The sequence below is a fragment of the Poecilia latipinna genome, unplaced genomic scaffold (genome assembly GCF_001443285.1).
Source record: "Poecilia latipinna isolate Pla-1442-1.1 unplaced genomic scaffold, P_latipinna-1.0 Scaffold418, whole genome shotgun sequence".
NCBI lineage: Eukaryota > Metazoa > Chordata > Actinopteri > Cyprinodontiformes > Poeciliidae > Poecilia > Poecilia latipinna.
In genome coordinates this window covers 272,292-289,208 of record NW_015113034.1, presented here as the reverse complement: position 1 = coordinate 289,208, position 16,917 = coordinate 272,292, and the positions used below count along the sequence as shown (strand labels likewise).

General features: G+C 39.8%; 1 protein-coding gene across 2 annotated transcripts in view; it reads left to right on the top strand.

The window, feature by feature from the left end:
- The first annotated feature begins 1,095 nt into the window (after positions 1-1,095).
- Positions 1,096-16,917, top strand: part of ssbp4 (single stranded DNA binding protein 4) — a 118,269-nt gene continuing 102,447 nt past the window's right edge. For both annotated transcript variants that reach the window (XM_015037745.1, XM_015037746.1), the window contains exons 1-2: positions 1,096-1,151; positions 15,674-15,746. In XM_015037745.1, coding sequence (XP_014893231.1) covers positions 1,096-1,151; positions 15,674-15,746 — 129 coding nt within the window. The remainder of the gene's footprint in view (positions 1,152-15,673; positions 15,747-16,917) is intronic.

Below are 16,917 nucleotides of genomic sequence, written 5' to 3'. Positions count from 1 at the left end.
AAAATACAAAAAAAATTTTAATAAAAACCCCCATCCCCCAAAAAAAAAAAAAAAAAAAAAAAAAAAAAAAAAAATATATATATATATATATATATATATATATATATATATATATATATATATTTAAATTTCTCAGTCAGTGCATCTGTAAAACAGTTTCACGCCTGTGTTTGATACAATAGCTCTTTCATTTAGTATTGATCCTATAATGAAATGCATTAACATTGCTGTCTTTCCCTGAATACCATTTTTGTGGAGTACCTCAAGAGATATTACTTGGTGACTTTCCTTTTCCACACTCTTACTTCCTCTTCCAGTGGTTACTGTCAAGAAAATAAACAACAAAAACTAACAATCAGACAAACCCAGAATCAGCAGGCCAGAACATCCAAAAGAAATAAATGGCAAGTTGTAGTCTGACCATGTAAATGCCACTAGACTTCAGTATCACTTCTAGTCTCTCACTACATACAGAACTCATTCAACACAAAGGCAAGAGTCTGCAAGAAAACTACATTAGATAATGTTTCCATCCCTGTGAATGAATCAAGGTCTGTCAAAGTCTTGGTATGTTTTTAAAAGACAAAAGAGGGAGGATAAACCAGCTACCCTGTCCCAAACAGAGGAGTAAAAGAACCCGGCAAACCTTTCCCCATCCTCCCCCTTTTTCTCCTCATGTTGATGAAACTCCACAAACAAAAAAAAAAGTGTGCGTTTCCCTTTAAGAAGCCCCCACCGTTTGCAGAACGGAGGGAGGATGAGCAGGTCAGTGGAACAGCGACTGAGAAGGAGAAAAAAAAAAAATCCAACTGCGGACGGTTTCAAGTCCCCCCAGTAGAAACTGTGCCTGATTTGTGGCCAATGTTGGAGATGTAAAAAAAAAAAAAAAAGAAAGAGAGGAAGGGAGGGAGGGAGAGGGAGAGAGAAGGAGGAGGGAAGAGGATGGGGAGGAGGGAGGAGGAGGGGGAGGAGGAGAAGAGAAGGAAGGGGGGGGAGGAAAAACACTAAAGGGGTAGCTATGGAGATGGAGCGTTTTCCTGGCTGCTTTCTTTGACAGGTGTTGAGTGGGGCAAAAGTCTTAAAACAGAATTCAGCATGTACGCCAAAGGTAAAGGAGCTGTCGTCCCTTCCGATAGCCAAGCGAGAGAAAAGTAAGTGGATTGTGTTGCTTTAATTGTCAGAGTTTTTACCTGCTTAAACGTGAGGGGGGGCAGCGGAGGGGCTCACAACTTTCTAAACTAGGTAGTGTAATTTAAAGGAGTGCGCCGGAGTAAAGTGCGCTCCTCCTCAACTCATCCGACCACCTTGGAGGTGCGTCTCTTAAACTTTTACCTTTTAAAAAAATTAAATAAATAAACACTTCTCGTGTGTAATTATCCGCCTGTTGTTTCCCAACAATGTGAGCGAACAGCTCTGTAAGTTGGTGCGGGATGTTGGACAAGATCACGGATTGTGTTTTTTTTTGTTTGTTTTTTTATCTACCCGGTTATTTATAACGCGCACTTGTGCGGCGGTAAAAGTTGAGGAGGCATTGTCGTCGGGGTGCAAGCATGCGTCCGCGGTTGCGTGGACTGCTCGCATGTGTCTCCGTGAAACTTTCGGGGATGAAGCCGCTGAATGCTTCGGGTGGATTTGGTTCTTTTTATCGGCTCGAAGCGCTCAGGCTGCGCGTTTTTGGTGCGTAAAACACGGGGCGCAGGCACTTCAGGCGGCAAGAGGAGGGAAGCTCTGTCCCGTTCAGCAGCCACAATAGTGCTCAACTTTTAAAGTGAAAATCCGCAGCTTTTATTTCAGAGACAAGCTTTATTTCAAGCAGATATCGTCAAAAAATAAAAATAAAAATAAAAAATCAATTTGCCATTTTAGATTTGATCTAATAAACTCGTTTTTTGGTTTATTATGAGCAACTTTTAAATGTCATAGTCCCGACAGAGTGATGACTGTCCTTTTTCCTGCTTAGCTTCATTGGGGGTATAATAATAATAATAATAATAAGTTATTTCTTTACGTGAGCCTTCGGGGAGTTCTTTGTATCGTCGTGGTGCTGTTTTGTCACCATTACGCACCAAACAGTACGAGTTTGTGGAACAGCGAGCCGGGCTCCCCGTGGAGATGCAGTTGTAATCCCTAAAACAATGTCAAGTCCTGGGAGGCTGTGCGGCTACACGACTCCCGTCATACATCTGCAATGGAAACATAATTTCTTTAGAGACTCTCTTATATGTTTTGATGCACTGCCGTGTCATATTCAATTGATTAGGCTTTCTAGTGATGTGAGTCACTTATGCGCTTAGTGGAGGCTTCCTCGAGTACGACTTTGTGCACATCTGCTTGCACGGAGCGTCTGATTTCACCCTGAACTCCCATTATTCCGTGTGAAAATTGAGAGTTCGTGTATTTGTGTGTGCTGATATGGAGGAGTGGATCCTAAATGAAAACAGTCCCATGTGAGTTTATGAGCAGCAGCAGCAGCAGCAGCAGGCGGGCTGACCTTTGAACCAGCATATGATGCTTTAATATTGCATATGAAGCGCCAGCATCTCAGTTTACACCGGTTTGTGGAGCCTGGGTTATTTACAGTATGGTGAAAAGCCATTTATAATTTAAATAATGTGTCTTTAGTCAGTTCTTAGTTGTGCTCGCTTGTTCAGGGGACTGTGGATTATGTTGCATGTGTCACTAGGAGTGAAATCAGCGCAGAGGCAGCATGTATTTCAAATGATAGTGTAGGTGGGGGATTAATAATTTAACTCATAAGAGGTACAAGTCTTTTGAGAAAAGCTGCAGATGGGGAATGCATCTAACTCGAGGTTGCTTAAATTACAAAAGAAAAACTCCTGTTTGTTTTTACATCCTGCTGTTTCCTTGCGTTTAAATACCTGTCACTTATTTGCAGCAACTTGCTTCTTCTATTAGACATCACATTTTTAAACATGTTCGGCGATATACAAAAACTTCACAACACTTGAACTTTTTTCCCATTTTGTCACATTAATTACAAATGCTCCATATATTTATGAGAAAATGCATAACTGTGAAATGGAAAGAACATGATACAGAGTTTGTAGCATTTTTTTATGTTTTTTTTTTTAATAAATCAAAGTCCAAAAGACATTTAATACATGTTCAGACCTGGCTGTAATTAGTCTCAAGTCTGGATTTTGACTGGGCCATTCTAAGAAATGAACACAATTCGATCTCAACCATTAAAAATGGAGCTCTGTCATTTCTGTTGTCTTCCTGGAAGGTGAATGAACTTCCTGTCCATCACAGCATGATGCGGCCACCACCACTTTCCCTTGTGGTCATAAGTTTTTCTGGGTATTTTGTGGTATCAAAGTTTTTCTGCCAACTTTACAAGAAAGTTTCATTTTGCTGTGGTCTTATCTTGTCAGAGCATCTCCCACATCCACGCCATACCCTTCTATGGCTGGTGGCAAACTTCAAACAGAACCTCCTCTCACTTTCTCTTAGCAATAGCTTCCTTCTAGCAACTTTCTGAGAAATGCCAGATTTATAGCATGCATGACTAAAAGCTGTCAATAGTTTCTCCTACCTGAGCTGTGGATTTCTGCAGCTCCTCCAGAGTTACCATGGGTTAGCAGTTCGATCACACTCTTCACATTTTTAGTTGATTAGCTGAAGAATGCTTAGTGAATTTTAGAGCTTGGAATATTGTTTTACATCTGAACTCAGCTTTAAACTTTTTATCCACCTGATAAGTGACATATTACTGGTCCTGAAACCTCCGCAGAACAGTCACACATGCAGGAGTTTAAATACACAAAAGTCACATTTTTTAACTAGTCAATGGCAGTTGATTGCGTTGGATATTATTCACAAGCGGCAGAGTAAAGGGGTTTAAACGCGCCGGCACATTTTAAATATTTTACCTCATGCAGGAGCTTCAGAACCCTTGTTCATTATCCCAGCAAAATACAATGAAGTTTGTGGTTTTAAAAGGGACGTAATGTGAGAAAGTGAATATTTTTTGCAAAGCAGCGTATGTGGTGTGTATATCTGTCACAGGCCAGCAGGTAACGTCCACACATCACAGAAAAGACTCGCCCTCTCCCCTCACCTGTCTTGTCCCCCTAACTCGCCCCGCAGGGCTAACACATGTTCCCTTGTAATCGTGGAGCGGCTTCAGTGAATTATCATATTCATATTTACATATTCATTCAACTCTTTACATATTGGCCTAATGAAAAAGAAGGCTCTCCAGATGGATGCATATGGCATTAAGGAAAGAGTTTGGCGTCGGAGCTGCAGCTCCTGTCAGGAGAATTCGTCATCGGGTCGTTCTGATTTAATCAAATGTACGAAAGATTTCATGACGTTAAGTGAAATCAGAATGCAAAAGTGAGCAGGAAGTACAGTGCAGGTGCTGCACTTGCATGTTTGTCTTGGTGTTGTTTTAATGAAGAACCAGGTGATGCAATGTTTCAGCTAGGAGCGCAAAACTTGTTGACACCAACATTTAGGAAATATTAGTGCAAAGAAATGTTTTTGCTTGCGCAGCTGGAGGAAGTCTGGCCGCATGGGTGTGGACAGAACACGCAAGTTACACTAGAGCATTAATGTTTCATAGAAAAACTTGTAGAATGAAATATTAATGGTTATGTCTAAAAACATTTTGATAAACTGCCTCCTTGCTTTGCTCTTGCAGTGCAAAATTTGAACGTTTTTTTCATGCTTGTGTTAAAAACAACCAGAAGGCCTCTTGACTTCTTTTTTCTGATTTTTTGTTTCTGCAAATGCGCAGCTGCTTTTCAGGAATTTAACTTTCCTCCTAAAATATTCCAACTGCTAGTTTCTTCAGTGTTTTGTCAGTGTTTTCTCAAGGTTTTGCCCTATTTACCAGACAAAGACAGCGACTAACAGACAGTATGTTGTCACTGTCAGAGCTTTTTTTTTAGTATCCATGGCTCCCCAGGCAATAAAGTTTTATTTCAGGTGTCCCCCTGTGAGGGCCGTTCAGTTGTTGGTGTTTTGCAGGTAGTCTGGTGTGCACATCCGCAAAGTGGTGAAATCTGAAATTGAAACACAAGGAAAAAATGGGTTTACACTGAACTTCTCAGTTACATGCTGTGGATCTCTGACGTAGTGTACAAAATGTTCCTAGATACAAGCTGAACAGTGTGTTTGAGTGTGTTTAGGATGCTGTGTTGCACAGTGATGGATAAAAAAAAAATAAAAATAAAAAAAACCCTGTAAAGCCTTAAAACTGAGTCTTGATTTTGTTCAGCAACATAACACAGATCGGCATGCAGAAAACTAGGTGGATTCCTCAACACGACCAAGGAACCGTCATATAGATGGGGTTCAGCCGGCTGGCCTCGCTTTCTTCGGGTCAAATGTAGCGGGAGTGCAGGGGTGTGTTTACACCAGATCACTGTGTAAGGTTATTTTCATAAGAGCTTTCATGGGAACAGATTTATTGTGATAATAAAAGCAGAGGAAGAACCGATGCATGTTGTCAAATGAAACCATTCAGATCAGAATTGGAAAGATATTCTCTTTGTCTGATTCTGTTTGAGTCAATTACTGAAAAAAATCAACTTTTCTCTTCTTTATTAAACACATGAAAACTAAGAATTACAGTCATTTTCAGTCTATAACTGTGTCAACCATCAGCGTTCACGTCGATGCACTTGTTTTTGATTTTGTAAAAATCTAATCAAAGTTAGTTGCGTTGGTGTTGATGCATAAATGAGCATAACCTTGTGATTCCTTAATTTTCTGTTGGATGCAACGCTATCTCTAAAATAAAAAAAAACCCTGCACAACATTCCTGTCTTTTTTGTGTTTTCTAAACATAAGAAAGAGAAATCTGAATCAACAAGTCAGAACTCAATAGAAAATCAATCATTTCTATTTGGCAGAAAAAGCCTCGTCGGTAGACTTTTACTTTAAAATTAATTTTGAAAGGAGTTAAAAACTGGTGTCAAGCCAGAGGGACAGATGTTCAGGCAGCATGAAGGTGTTGGGGTTGATTCCCAGCTGGGACCTTTCTGCTTTGAGCTCGAATGTTTTGTCCCAGGATATGTTGGCGTTTGCATGTCGGGTCGAATGGCCCGCTGTAAGTTTCCCTGTGGTGTGTGTGGATGGGTGTCAGTACTCTGTGTCTCTTTGAAGAACTGATAACTCCCCTATAAACTGCTGGGGAAAGACCTCAGAACCCCCCACTTCCCCACAGAGGAGGAACTGGGAATAGAAATATATATAAAAAGTCATTGATGAATGGAAGAACTTAACACAGCAGCTTTAAAATTAGTGGGGGGGTTTTCTCATAGGGTAAATGGAAATCTCTTTCAGTTTGTTCTAGTAAATCCGGTGACCTAAATAAATTAAAGGTTCCATTCACAGAAATAAAAAAGTTAAAGTTCAATCAATCATCTTCTCTTAAGAAGGGCCACAGATAGCAGTCAGTGAGCAAAATAATTTTTTAATACTCTGTTTACAGTATTTTTATTTTTTTTTTGTTTTTTTGTTTTTTGTTTTGGTGTGATTTCAAGTGATTCTAGATTTGTTTGGGTGAAGAACTTCAAGTGCAAAGTTAATCAGTTTGTTTTGAAAGCAAGTTTCTTTACATCCTCCGCTCCTCCTCTGGCTCCTCCCACCTATTTACGTGCCATTTAGTGGGGGATCTTCAGCTCTGAATGCATGGTTTTGATTCTACACAGATGGCACAGCCATCTGCATTTTAGTCTTTTGAAGGAAGCATAAAGAGCTGCACAGGAACACAAGCAGAAACAGTATTCAGAAAAAAGTAAAGAAACCCCTGATTTACCCCCAGCGCCCTTCGGGGTGACGGCGCTCCCATTCAGATGTGTCAACAGTCAATTAATGCCGCCTGTCGTCAGCCGCTTTTGGTGCATCCGCACAAATTTGTTGCCCTTCGCACTCAAAATAAAGCAGGCAGTATAAATATTGAAGCTCTGCGCCTGAAGTTGTTAATCAGTTTGGCAACACTGCACACCGAGCAGAACAGTTTGTCTCTTATTAACATACAGAGGAAAGCATCTGTGCGAACAGCAATGAGGGTGAGTGTCAGGTGATAATAGGAAACAGATGAGTGTTTTGAATATTTGGACTAATTGCTTCATGGTAGGTTATGTCATTGTTGCCCTCATTAACTACTCGCCGATGATGAAACTCACTAATGGCGAAACCTGTACCGGTGACATCCAAAATGCTCCTTATCCCAAATCTTCAGAAATGCCTGAGATGCTTCTTTGTGGCAAGAGGAGATCACCAGAGCTAAACCGGGTACCAGCGAGATGATCACCGTTGCCTTGATGTGTTCACATGAATGTGGACGCGTTTATGTGCATGTGTGAGAAATGTCTGGATTAACCCGTGGCTAAAGCCGTTTGTGTTTACATGCTCATTGACACTGATTTGTTTTGACAAAGGAACCGCCAGAACAAAGACGGGCAAACAGAAACGGCATGCGCGCTGGGAATACGCGTCAGTGAAGCGTCTTTACAGCATCGCAGAGGTCTGAAGCAGGCACCGAGCCTCTCACTCACCTCCGTATGACTTCATTTAACTCTTTATTTCTGTTGCCCGGCCGAATATTTCTCTGTGTGCACAGAGAAATCTTGTTTACCTCTTAAACTATCCCGCGTTTTATTAAATTACACACAAAGTGTTTTATTGAGATTCTGTGTGACAGACCAAAACACAGGAGTTCATAATAATTGATAGGAAAATGACACCAAGGTTTCAAAATAATTTACAAATTACTAATAAAAATCTGGAAAGTGCAGCATGGTCTTGTATTGAGCTCCCTTCACTCTGACACCAATGTCAGTTTCTCCTTCTGTGTAGATTATCCTCAGTATAAATTCAGCTGTCGGTATAGTTTGTCGGAGAACATTAGTGAACAAACGTCAACATGAAGGAACGCAGCAGACACAGGTCACAGAAAACACCGTGGAGGATTTTAGAGCAAGGTTGGCTTATAAAACAATATTCTGAGATTTGAACAATTCACAAAGTTCTGTTCAAACCAATCAAGGCTTAATCATTCATCTGCACAGACAAACAGATCATTAAAGCGGACAGCTACTCACTGTCCAGTGGTAACTCTAGAGCTCAGGTGTAGCAATCATGTCACTTTACAAATCTGGCTGTTGTCATAGAATATAAGAAGAAAATCATTGCTGAAAATAATTTGAGGGAGATTCGTAGTTTACCACAAACGTGTGGAAGAAGGTGCTGTGGTTGACTGCGACTAAAACCGAACTTTCTGCCAAACGTTCCTGAAAACTTGCACCGCATGTCAGCCCCATGCTGTCCCTACAAGGAGCCACGTTGTCATCATGCTGTGGGGTTGTTTTTCTTCTACATGGATACCACTGCAAAAACACAAAATCTCACAAAGTATTTGTAGGTTTCCACAGCAAATGTCTTAGCAAGCTTAAAGTAAGACAAAACTAACTTACAAGTAGCACTTTATCAAGATATATTAGCTTTTTTAAGTAAATAATTCCTTAATATTGATGAAAAAGTACTTAGCAAATTATTTAACTTATAACAAGGCGTTTTTCCCACGTCTGCTAATAGAGCAAGTACTTTTTTGTCAATATTAAGGAATTTTTTACTTAAAACAAGCTTCTATAACTTGCTGAAAAGTTACTTTTGAATTAATTTGTCTTATTTTAAGTGTAACAAGATATTTACTAGTCCAAAAATACTTGGTGAGATTTTGTGTGTTTGCAGTGAAGGAAGATGCTGAGAGTTAAAAACGGGGCAAGGAAACGTGTTGGGAGGCTAATTTGGCAGAAATGGGGCTTAGGGTCAACAGATTATAGGGGGTTGAATACATGCAACTATATATATATATATATATATATATATATATATATATATATATATATATATATATATATATATATATATATATATATATATATATAAATCAATGAAACTAGATCAGCTTCTTCCTCCTTCATCACCTCTTTGCACTTTTTACCTCATTCTGGCACTTTGATCACTGCTGAATTATTCAAATCAGGACATGAAAGTTAATTTTCTAACTGTCTGTGCTTTAGCTGGCTAAACTCAGCTGGGATGCCCGCCTCTCTGGGGGCAAGTGAAGGAAAGGGAAGGTTGGCTGGGACAGCCTGGGGCTAAATGTCAGGTTTTGCTCCTCAGGATGAGGCGGGCGGAGAGATCTTCTTGATGAATAGATGTGAAACAAAGTGCTGTTACGCTTGAATGAAAAGGAGGAGCTAAAAAAGAGAGAAAATCACAAAGGGGGTGGTAGACATTTTATTTTACCCTGTCCTCTGGCTACAATCCTGCTCAATGAGTATGGAGTAAAAATAGATGCAAATGATGCTGCAGCTGAAAGAACATGACAGACAGATGTTCGGTGAACCTACTATCATGGGCCGTGATGTTGAGTCAGTTGCAGGTCAAACGAGCCTCCTCCCACTCAGTCTGATCTCCCACTTCCCGGCGTATGATTTGCATCGGAGTTTTCCTTTGCTGCATTTCATCAGTGAGACAGTGAAAGCCAGAGGAGAGGAAATGGGAGACACCGAGAAGAAGGCCGTGTGTGGTTTGTCTTGTAAGCATCTCATCTTTTATTCCTGAGTGACACGTGTAAGCAGCGGCGGGGTCACTAAAGAGGGAGTTTACTTTTCTGGTGTCCAAAGAGGAGAAAGAGAACCAGACGTCGATTCGGTTTCCCTCTCTTACGCACACCTGTCGTACCGAGCGTGCCTCTTTTTAGAAAGCCGCATCATCGGCTTGCGTGGAAGGTCCTGTTCTGCGGAGTTACACTCACTGCTTCTGACAGAGTAACAAAAGGTGTCCCCTGAAGCCTGGATTGAATGAGTGTTTTTAAATAATGCATCGCAGCCAGGGCAGGTGCCCATCGCTGGTGCGCAGCGCCCCTCAGATCACACCGGCCTCCGCCATGAAAATTTCATTGCTGCAGAACTCTTGGGAATCTCTGTGCGATCCTGTACGGTACAAAAAAAAAGAAAGGGAGGTGCTGGGGGATATATAGGAACTGACGCTTGCTGCTGGGTGTTTCACACCGCAAATAGGGGCTCAATTTTACACATTACAGCAGTGGACTCCCCCTGCTTTCACCATAACATCACTGCCATGTGAACTGTTCAGCCTGACACAATGGAAACAGAGGAGAACGTGTGAATGTAACAGGGGGGAAAGAAAACAGGGGACTGTTTTCAGAGATATTAAGTCAATATGCTGGAACACTTCTTACATATGTTTTCTTTGTTAACACGACTGAACAGAGAAAATGCATCAAGTTGTTTGACTGTTCTGCTTCCAGTGCATGCAAGCGGCAGCAGTAACACGTACTGAATACAGTTTTATAATATAAAGATATTAAAACAATTTAAGGCAAACTGACATGTCAACAATTCATTAGCAATGCGAGGTGCATAAAAAACCCTGCTGCTGTGTGCCTGGAAAAATTCAGAAGTAAAAAAATAAACAACTTTAAATAAAGATGCAGACTTCTGAAAAAAATAAATAAATAGTGCTCCCTATATTAAAATAAATCCTAAAAACCTTGTAATGTCAACGCAGGGCCTCCAGCAGACCTCTTGAAACAAAAACGCGTCTCTACAATTAAAAAAAAAAAAAGACTGCACATGTTTGACTTTTCAAAGAGGTGTGCAGGGATGAAACTGTTACTCTCTAAGCAAACACGAAGGCCAGTCTAAGTTTAAATAAAGGCAAACTAAAGAGCTGAAGTTCTGGGATAATGGTCTTTGGACATAATAGTCTAAGATATAATTATTTAATCAGTAGAAAAAAAAGAAGGGATATGTTTGACCTGAGCCAATTAATATATTCAGTAAAATAAAACTTTGAAGGTGGAACCGTCGTGTTTGGGGATTGTATCAGTGTATCAGTGACTCCTGGACCGAGTCAAAGACCAGATGTTGATTCCCTTGAGACGATGCGAATCGACTTGAAATGAGCTGAACATGAAACCCCTGCTGGCCCCTGAGGCTTGCAGAGGACTACAAGAAGGATCCCGCTGAAGTTTGTTCAGCTAAAGGTTGTAACTCTAGTTAGCGACAGGAAAGGTGCCCTAACATTTTCTCAGTTTTGTTTAATGAGTAAAATAGTTGCCCTTATTTTTTGTTGCATAAGTGCAATTATTTCACTTCCCTTTCCAGAGACATTTTTTTTAAATCAGCAATTTTTTTTCCATGAAGAACCAACTGAGAGGTGTCCTTAGTTTTTTTTTTTTTTTCACATTACTATATATATATCACTAAATGAATGTGAAAAAGAAAGCAAGATGCAATTATGTCAGACATTATGTGGAGGACTGGCAAAATAAACAATTGGCCCCCGTTTCCCTGATGCGGCTCCCTCCGTCCTGGCATCTCTTAAGCTGAAGGGGCGCCCAGTCAGCACATATCCATCGCCTCATGCTGCAAGAGAGTTAAAAGGGCAATAAAGAGGGCATGGTTACCAGTATAATTAAGCATTTTAATGGAGATTTTAATTTTATTTTGTTTCTTTTCAGCTTGTTGTTTTCCTCAGTTTTCATCTAAAGATGTAGATAAGTGCAGCAATTTCTTTGTTCCACATTCCTGTCTCACCGAAAACTGCTCTCAAATCCAGAGGAAGGGGCTTCACATGGAACATACATAACTGCTGCTTAAAAATATGTGTTTTATTGTTAATTTTGATTTTATTGTCATTATCAACTAGCCATCAGGGGATAAAATTGAAATCCTCTTTAAGAATCCTGAGTGGTGAGACGGTGATTAGACAAATTAGTCACAAAGTCCATCAAATTGCACATTTTACTCTTAGTTTCTAGCATCCAGCATGCAGAAGTGAGTGAATCGTCATCAATGCAGACGGCTTAGCGTAGACTCAAAGATAATTTACAGCTACATTTGCAATGCTGGAGCACCGATAAAGTGAAATTATCAACACATTCAAAAAGCGTTGCAGCAGGCAGCAGCCTTGCTGATGTGGTGATCCAAACGTGTACTCCATTATTAAATTTTAATCAAATGGTTCAACAGAACCCAATTGTTTGTCTTTTTTTAGTTTCACTCGTGACTGAATGAACTCTGTTTTAGTTCAACCACATCTATCAGGAGGCTGGAACAGATTAACATGTTTGGCCTCCTTTCTTTAATTTTAAATTTCTCTAAGAGTAAGTTTTGTCAAGTTAGAGTTGACAGCTTTAACTCATTTCTGATTCTTACTTATGAAATTATGTTTTTTTTTTTTGTTATTTATTTATTTTGAATAATACAATAAATATATGCTAATAATTATACTAAAACATAATTTTCATTTCAGATTTTTGGAGAAAGATTTAGCATTTAAAATAATATATGCAGTATTACACCATTATAACAAAAACCAGCCATTGATAATATCTTATTCACTTTCAATTAAATGTTATTGAGTTTGCATGTGCTGATGTGCAACAGAGAAACGGATGCTTATGTGGTTTTAAAACAGAGAAAAGTTTGTGATACAGTTTTCTGTTTGCTGTGAGCTTAAGCTGGTATGGATCAGCTGCAACAAATTGTTTTCCTGTTAGCAGATGGATGTCAGTTCATGCCACTTAGTTGCATTCAATTCTGATTATCCAAAGCTTAAAAAATCTGGTTGCTCAACTGTTGGCCTAGTTCAGTATTGATTCACTCAGCATCATCGACCCAAACAACATATCTCCGTGTTTCTGTGCTGGCCTGAATGCATGCGATCCGTGTAAAAATAATTGTTCATTACAGACGAAAACACTGCAGCTCTGCTGAAATCTGAAAATTGGTGTCTGTACATACTGTAAAACCATTTAGACAAAACTGATGCAGTTTTGTCTGTGTCTGTAAAGTTCAGATAAATGTAGGCGACAGCGTTTGAGTTGCTTGGGATGATAGCCTTGAGCTTTCTGAAGTCTGGGCCAGCTATACTTGTCAAGATCCCTTCTGGTGACTGTGTGATGAGCACTAATAAGGCAAAGGCAGTGACAAGTAACAGGAATGAGTCAGCTGCTGAGAGAAAGTAACAATTTGTTCTCCTGGAAAAGGAGGGTTTGCATTTATACATCAGCTTCATTATAAGTCCCTTCATAAACTGTCTGCCAATATCAGATGAGCAAGAAAAACAGACGAAAAGAGAAGAAAAGGAAAAGGTAACGACAGTAAATGTTTGTGTTATAATTGAATAGGACAAGATCGAGTGTTTTCAGTTGCAGATTAGATTTAAGGTTTTAAAAGTGATGCTAGGAATCATTCATTGTAGTTAGGATGCAACTAATAATGAAAAAATGCTGTGATAACAATATAACCTGTAACAAAGGACTCCAGAGTGAGTTAGTTCATTCGTTCGTTAGCTATTTTTGATGGGAGAACCATTGGCCGCAGCCAGCAGCAGACAACAGCCTTCATCCAGCCTATTGGAGCCGGCCAGGTGGATGAGGGTCTTATGTGAACCGGAATCAACCAGAATCCGTCTCTCTGATCATGAATCTTCCATGAAAAGCAGCGTTTCTTTATCACCAATGGTCACTGTCACTACCGAGCGTTGGCAGTGTCATTTCCAGCTACATGGTGAGAGGCAATGGCATGTTTTGGAGTTGATTTGCTCTTTGGGTAGAGATATTTGCCACCTCCAGAGTCTCAAGACATTGCTGGATGCTCACGGGTTGGTGCTGGAGATTCGGGAATCGTTGCGTGAAGTCCAAAGGTCTTTGTAGCCTGGTTAGCTTCTTCAACAGTGGTGAAGAGTTGGCCAGAAGAGCCGACTGGGAGCTATGCACAGATAAAGAAACCCAGTCTACTGTAAGCAAAATGTGCAATTGAATGGATGTGAGTCGAGCCCCCTGGTGGTCAGCTGCAACATTACATTTATTGTAAAATGGTGGTGGGGGGGATGTTTTAGCAGTTTTGAATCCAACATAAAATTAAACAATTCAAAGATTATCTAAGCTTTTTTCTCTAATGTTTGCCTTTTTAAAATTTTGACCATTAAATGGTGTGTTACAGAAAAGAAACTTGCAGGTCTAAAGAAAAGTTACGTTATTTTTCATCTCGGCACCAATTTTCACCATTACCCTGTGTGATTACACCTCACAGCAAGACAGATCTGAATTTCATTCAGAGGGCTGAAAGGGGCTTGATGTGTGCAATTTGCATGTCCTTCCTTACTGTCAGAGTCCCAATGCTTTGATTTTGCTTAGCATAATTATATATATAAAAAAAAACAACAACAAAAAAAAAAAAAACAAACATAGCAAGGTTTGGTCAGCCAGCAAGTCTTTGGCTCCGTTCACACTGTTTGTGATCACTTGTGAGCAGCTCAAAGAACACCTGGTTGACAGGATGAGTCTCTTTTCCCTCGACTCTGGAAACTTTTAATCAGATCTCATAATCTTTGACATAAATGATTTCCGTATATGAGACCATATGCCGTAGACTCTAATGATGTGATGCTTGTGCACGTTGCAGCATGCTTTGCAGACAAACCTTTTGCCCAGCAAAAAGAACACCTTTTATGCTGAACACAAACATTTACAATGTAACTAGAAGACTACTCACTGGTTTGTTGAATTTCGTCTGCATTTTTCATTTCCCATCTTTCGATTAGCTGCCATGATCGTCACAGAAGAGATTTATGACAAAGGTTGTTTCCATTATGCTACTCCTGACTCTTTGACCTCCAGAACTTAATAATTAATAACCCTGAACCTTTGGTTTCCCCTGTGTTGTTTGTTGTCTACTGGAGTTTATCAACATCTGAACTTAAAATCAGAAATCCTTAACACACAGGTTTTGAATACTATTAAAAGTACTGCCCTCCAAAGAGGGCTGTTTTTCTTTCTGTGGTAATTTCCCACCTGGTTCAGTTTTTTTATACCGATGGTAAAGCAGCAGAAACAAACATCTCCACTGCTTCTACCAGGATCCTACTGGAAACAGTGTTTGTGAATTTGGAGTATTTTTAATATCTTCTCTGTTTTTTTGCGAACTCAACATGTAACATTTTCTTGTGTTGTAAGATCAGAGCAATGCTACAACCCTAGTTTTTGTTTAATTGAACATGGTTAGTGTCAACCTTGAAATAACGAAAACGTCATTGCAGGAAAACAAAGACACCAATTAGCTATTTTTGGATGATAGCTAACGCACAACGTCCAAAAATAATTGTGACATGATAAGGATGTAGGTATTTCACATTCTGATGTGATGTAGATCTGGGTGATGTCAGAGCATCGTGTCCGAGCTCATTCCTTCTTTCCCTCGTCCCTTGTTCCTCAGAGTGTATACACCGTTTTGTTTTCAGTGTCTCGGCCTCAGCAGCAGACAGCCTAAAACCACAGGGTTATGGCCAAGTGCCACCAAAGCTTTTTAGCTCTTCACCGAAGAGCCTTACATCACACGTTTACAACCTCGCCACAATGTATACGATCCTCGCACGGTAAAAGTCTTGTTTGTCTCGGCTTCGTTTCACGTGAACAGTGAGGATTTGGTCCGGCTTCGGTTCAAAGGCTTTTGCCGTCCTGTTTCATTGCTTTCCTACAGTGAAATAAGTGTGAATCCTTGAATGATTTCTAAATTGTAGAATGACGTAAGGAAAACAAACATAATGAAACCAAAAAAATCTGACAACCTGTCTTCCTCTCTGCTTTGTTTTCCAGGTTAGCTTTATACGTCTATGAGTATTTACTGCATGTTGGCGCACAGAAATCCGCACAGACCTTCCTGTCAGAGGTAAGATGTCCTCCTAATGAAACTTCCTGTTTAAAAAGGATGAGTGTGATTCCCCTTCTATTGTACGACCACCAGAGGAATTTACATTGTAGGTCTTTCCGGGTTCAGCAATTATTCTATAACCTCCAGCTGACCTTTCTTACAGCCAACAGTGGACTTTAGCCAGTTTCTGTGTTCAGAACAATACAAACATTGGTTGGTCTACTTAACATGATTAACCACCCCCTCTATGTTACGTTCAATTTGGAATCATAAACTGTGTAATTAGACATATTGTGAGGACATGTTTGTGTTCTGATTTGATATTTGATAAGGGAAGCCCGTGGCTGCCAAGTTAAACCTTAATTGTTTGAAGCCAATCCTAACAATTTGCTCAAGGTCTACTGGAGATATTAGCCTCTTATTATGCCTCCAGTCGGTAGAAGTTGTAAGGGCTCTAATGTGTTGCATCCTTTTCCTAATGGACATCCTTCCTGCTAATGGTTCCATGTTCGGGCTTTCTGCAGCTGCACACAGGCTTTACTCAGCTCTGTGAAAGACGCTCACTTCCAGTGAAAGAAAAGGCAGGTCGACTTCTGGCCACTTTGTTCCAGGACACATTTGTCTGTCACGTCAGCTCGGGTCAGAGCGACATTTGAATTCAGGAATCTAGACTATGAATAAATTTCATAAACGTGTTGTCAAACTCATGGTAAATCTCTTATCTCATGGTAAATTTATTGAATTTTAAAGAACTGGACAAAATGCATTAAAAATATATATAATTAGCCAGTTCTTGTATCTGTACAAAAATAGATCAAAGTAGCATTGATAAGCAGTAACACACTTCTGCACATATATGTGCTGGGTGTAGTAGAAATTGTCAACAAGTAGAAGTAGTGTTGTTTCAAAACACTTTTGCTCAAGTACAAGTAAAAAGTAGTTATCGATTAAAACAGTAACAAATTATTTGGTGAAATTACTTCTAGTAACTGGATACAATGTAATCAGATAGACAAAAATATATTTAAAATGTGCTAATTCTTGTATTTTGAAATAGAATTTTAAAAAATTGACACATTTACAGTATAATGAGACATACTGTCAAGGGCGTAGGAACGAGTCTGTCATTGGGGGGGACGCATATCGGAAACCTGACAGATCAGTAAATATCTTAAGCAGAAATGTCAAA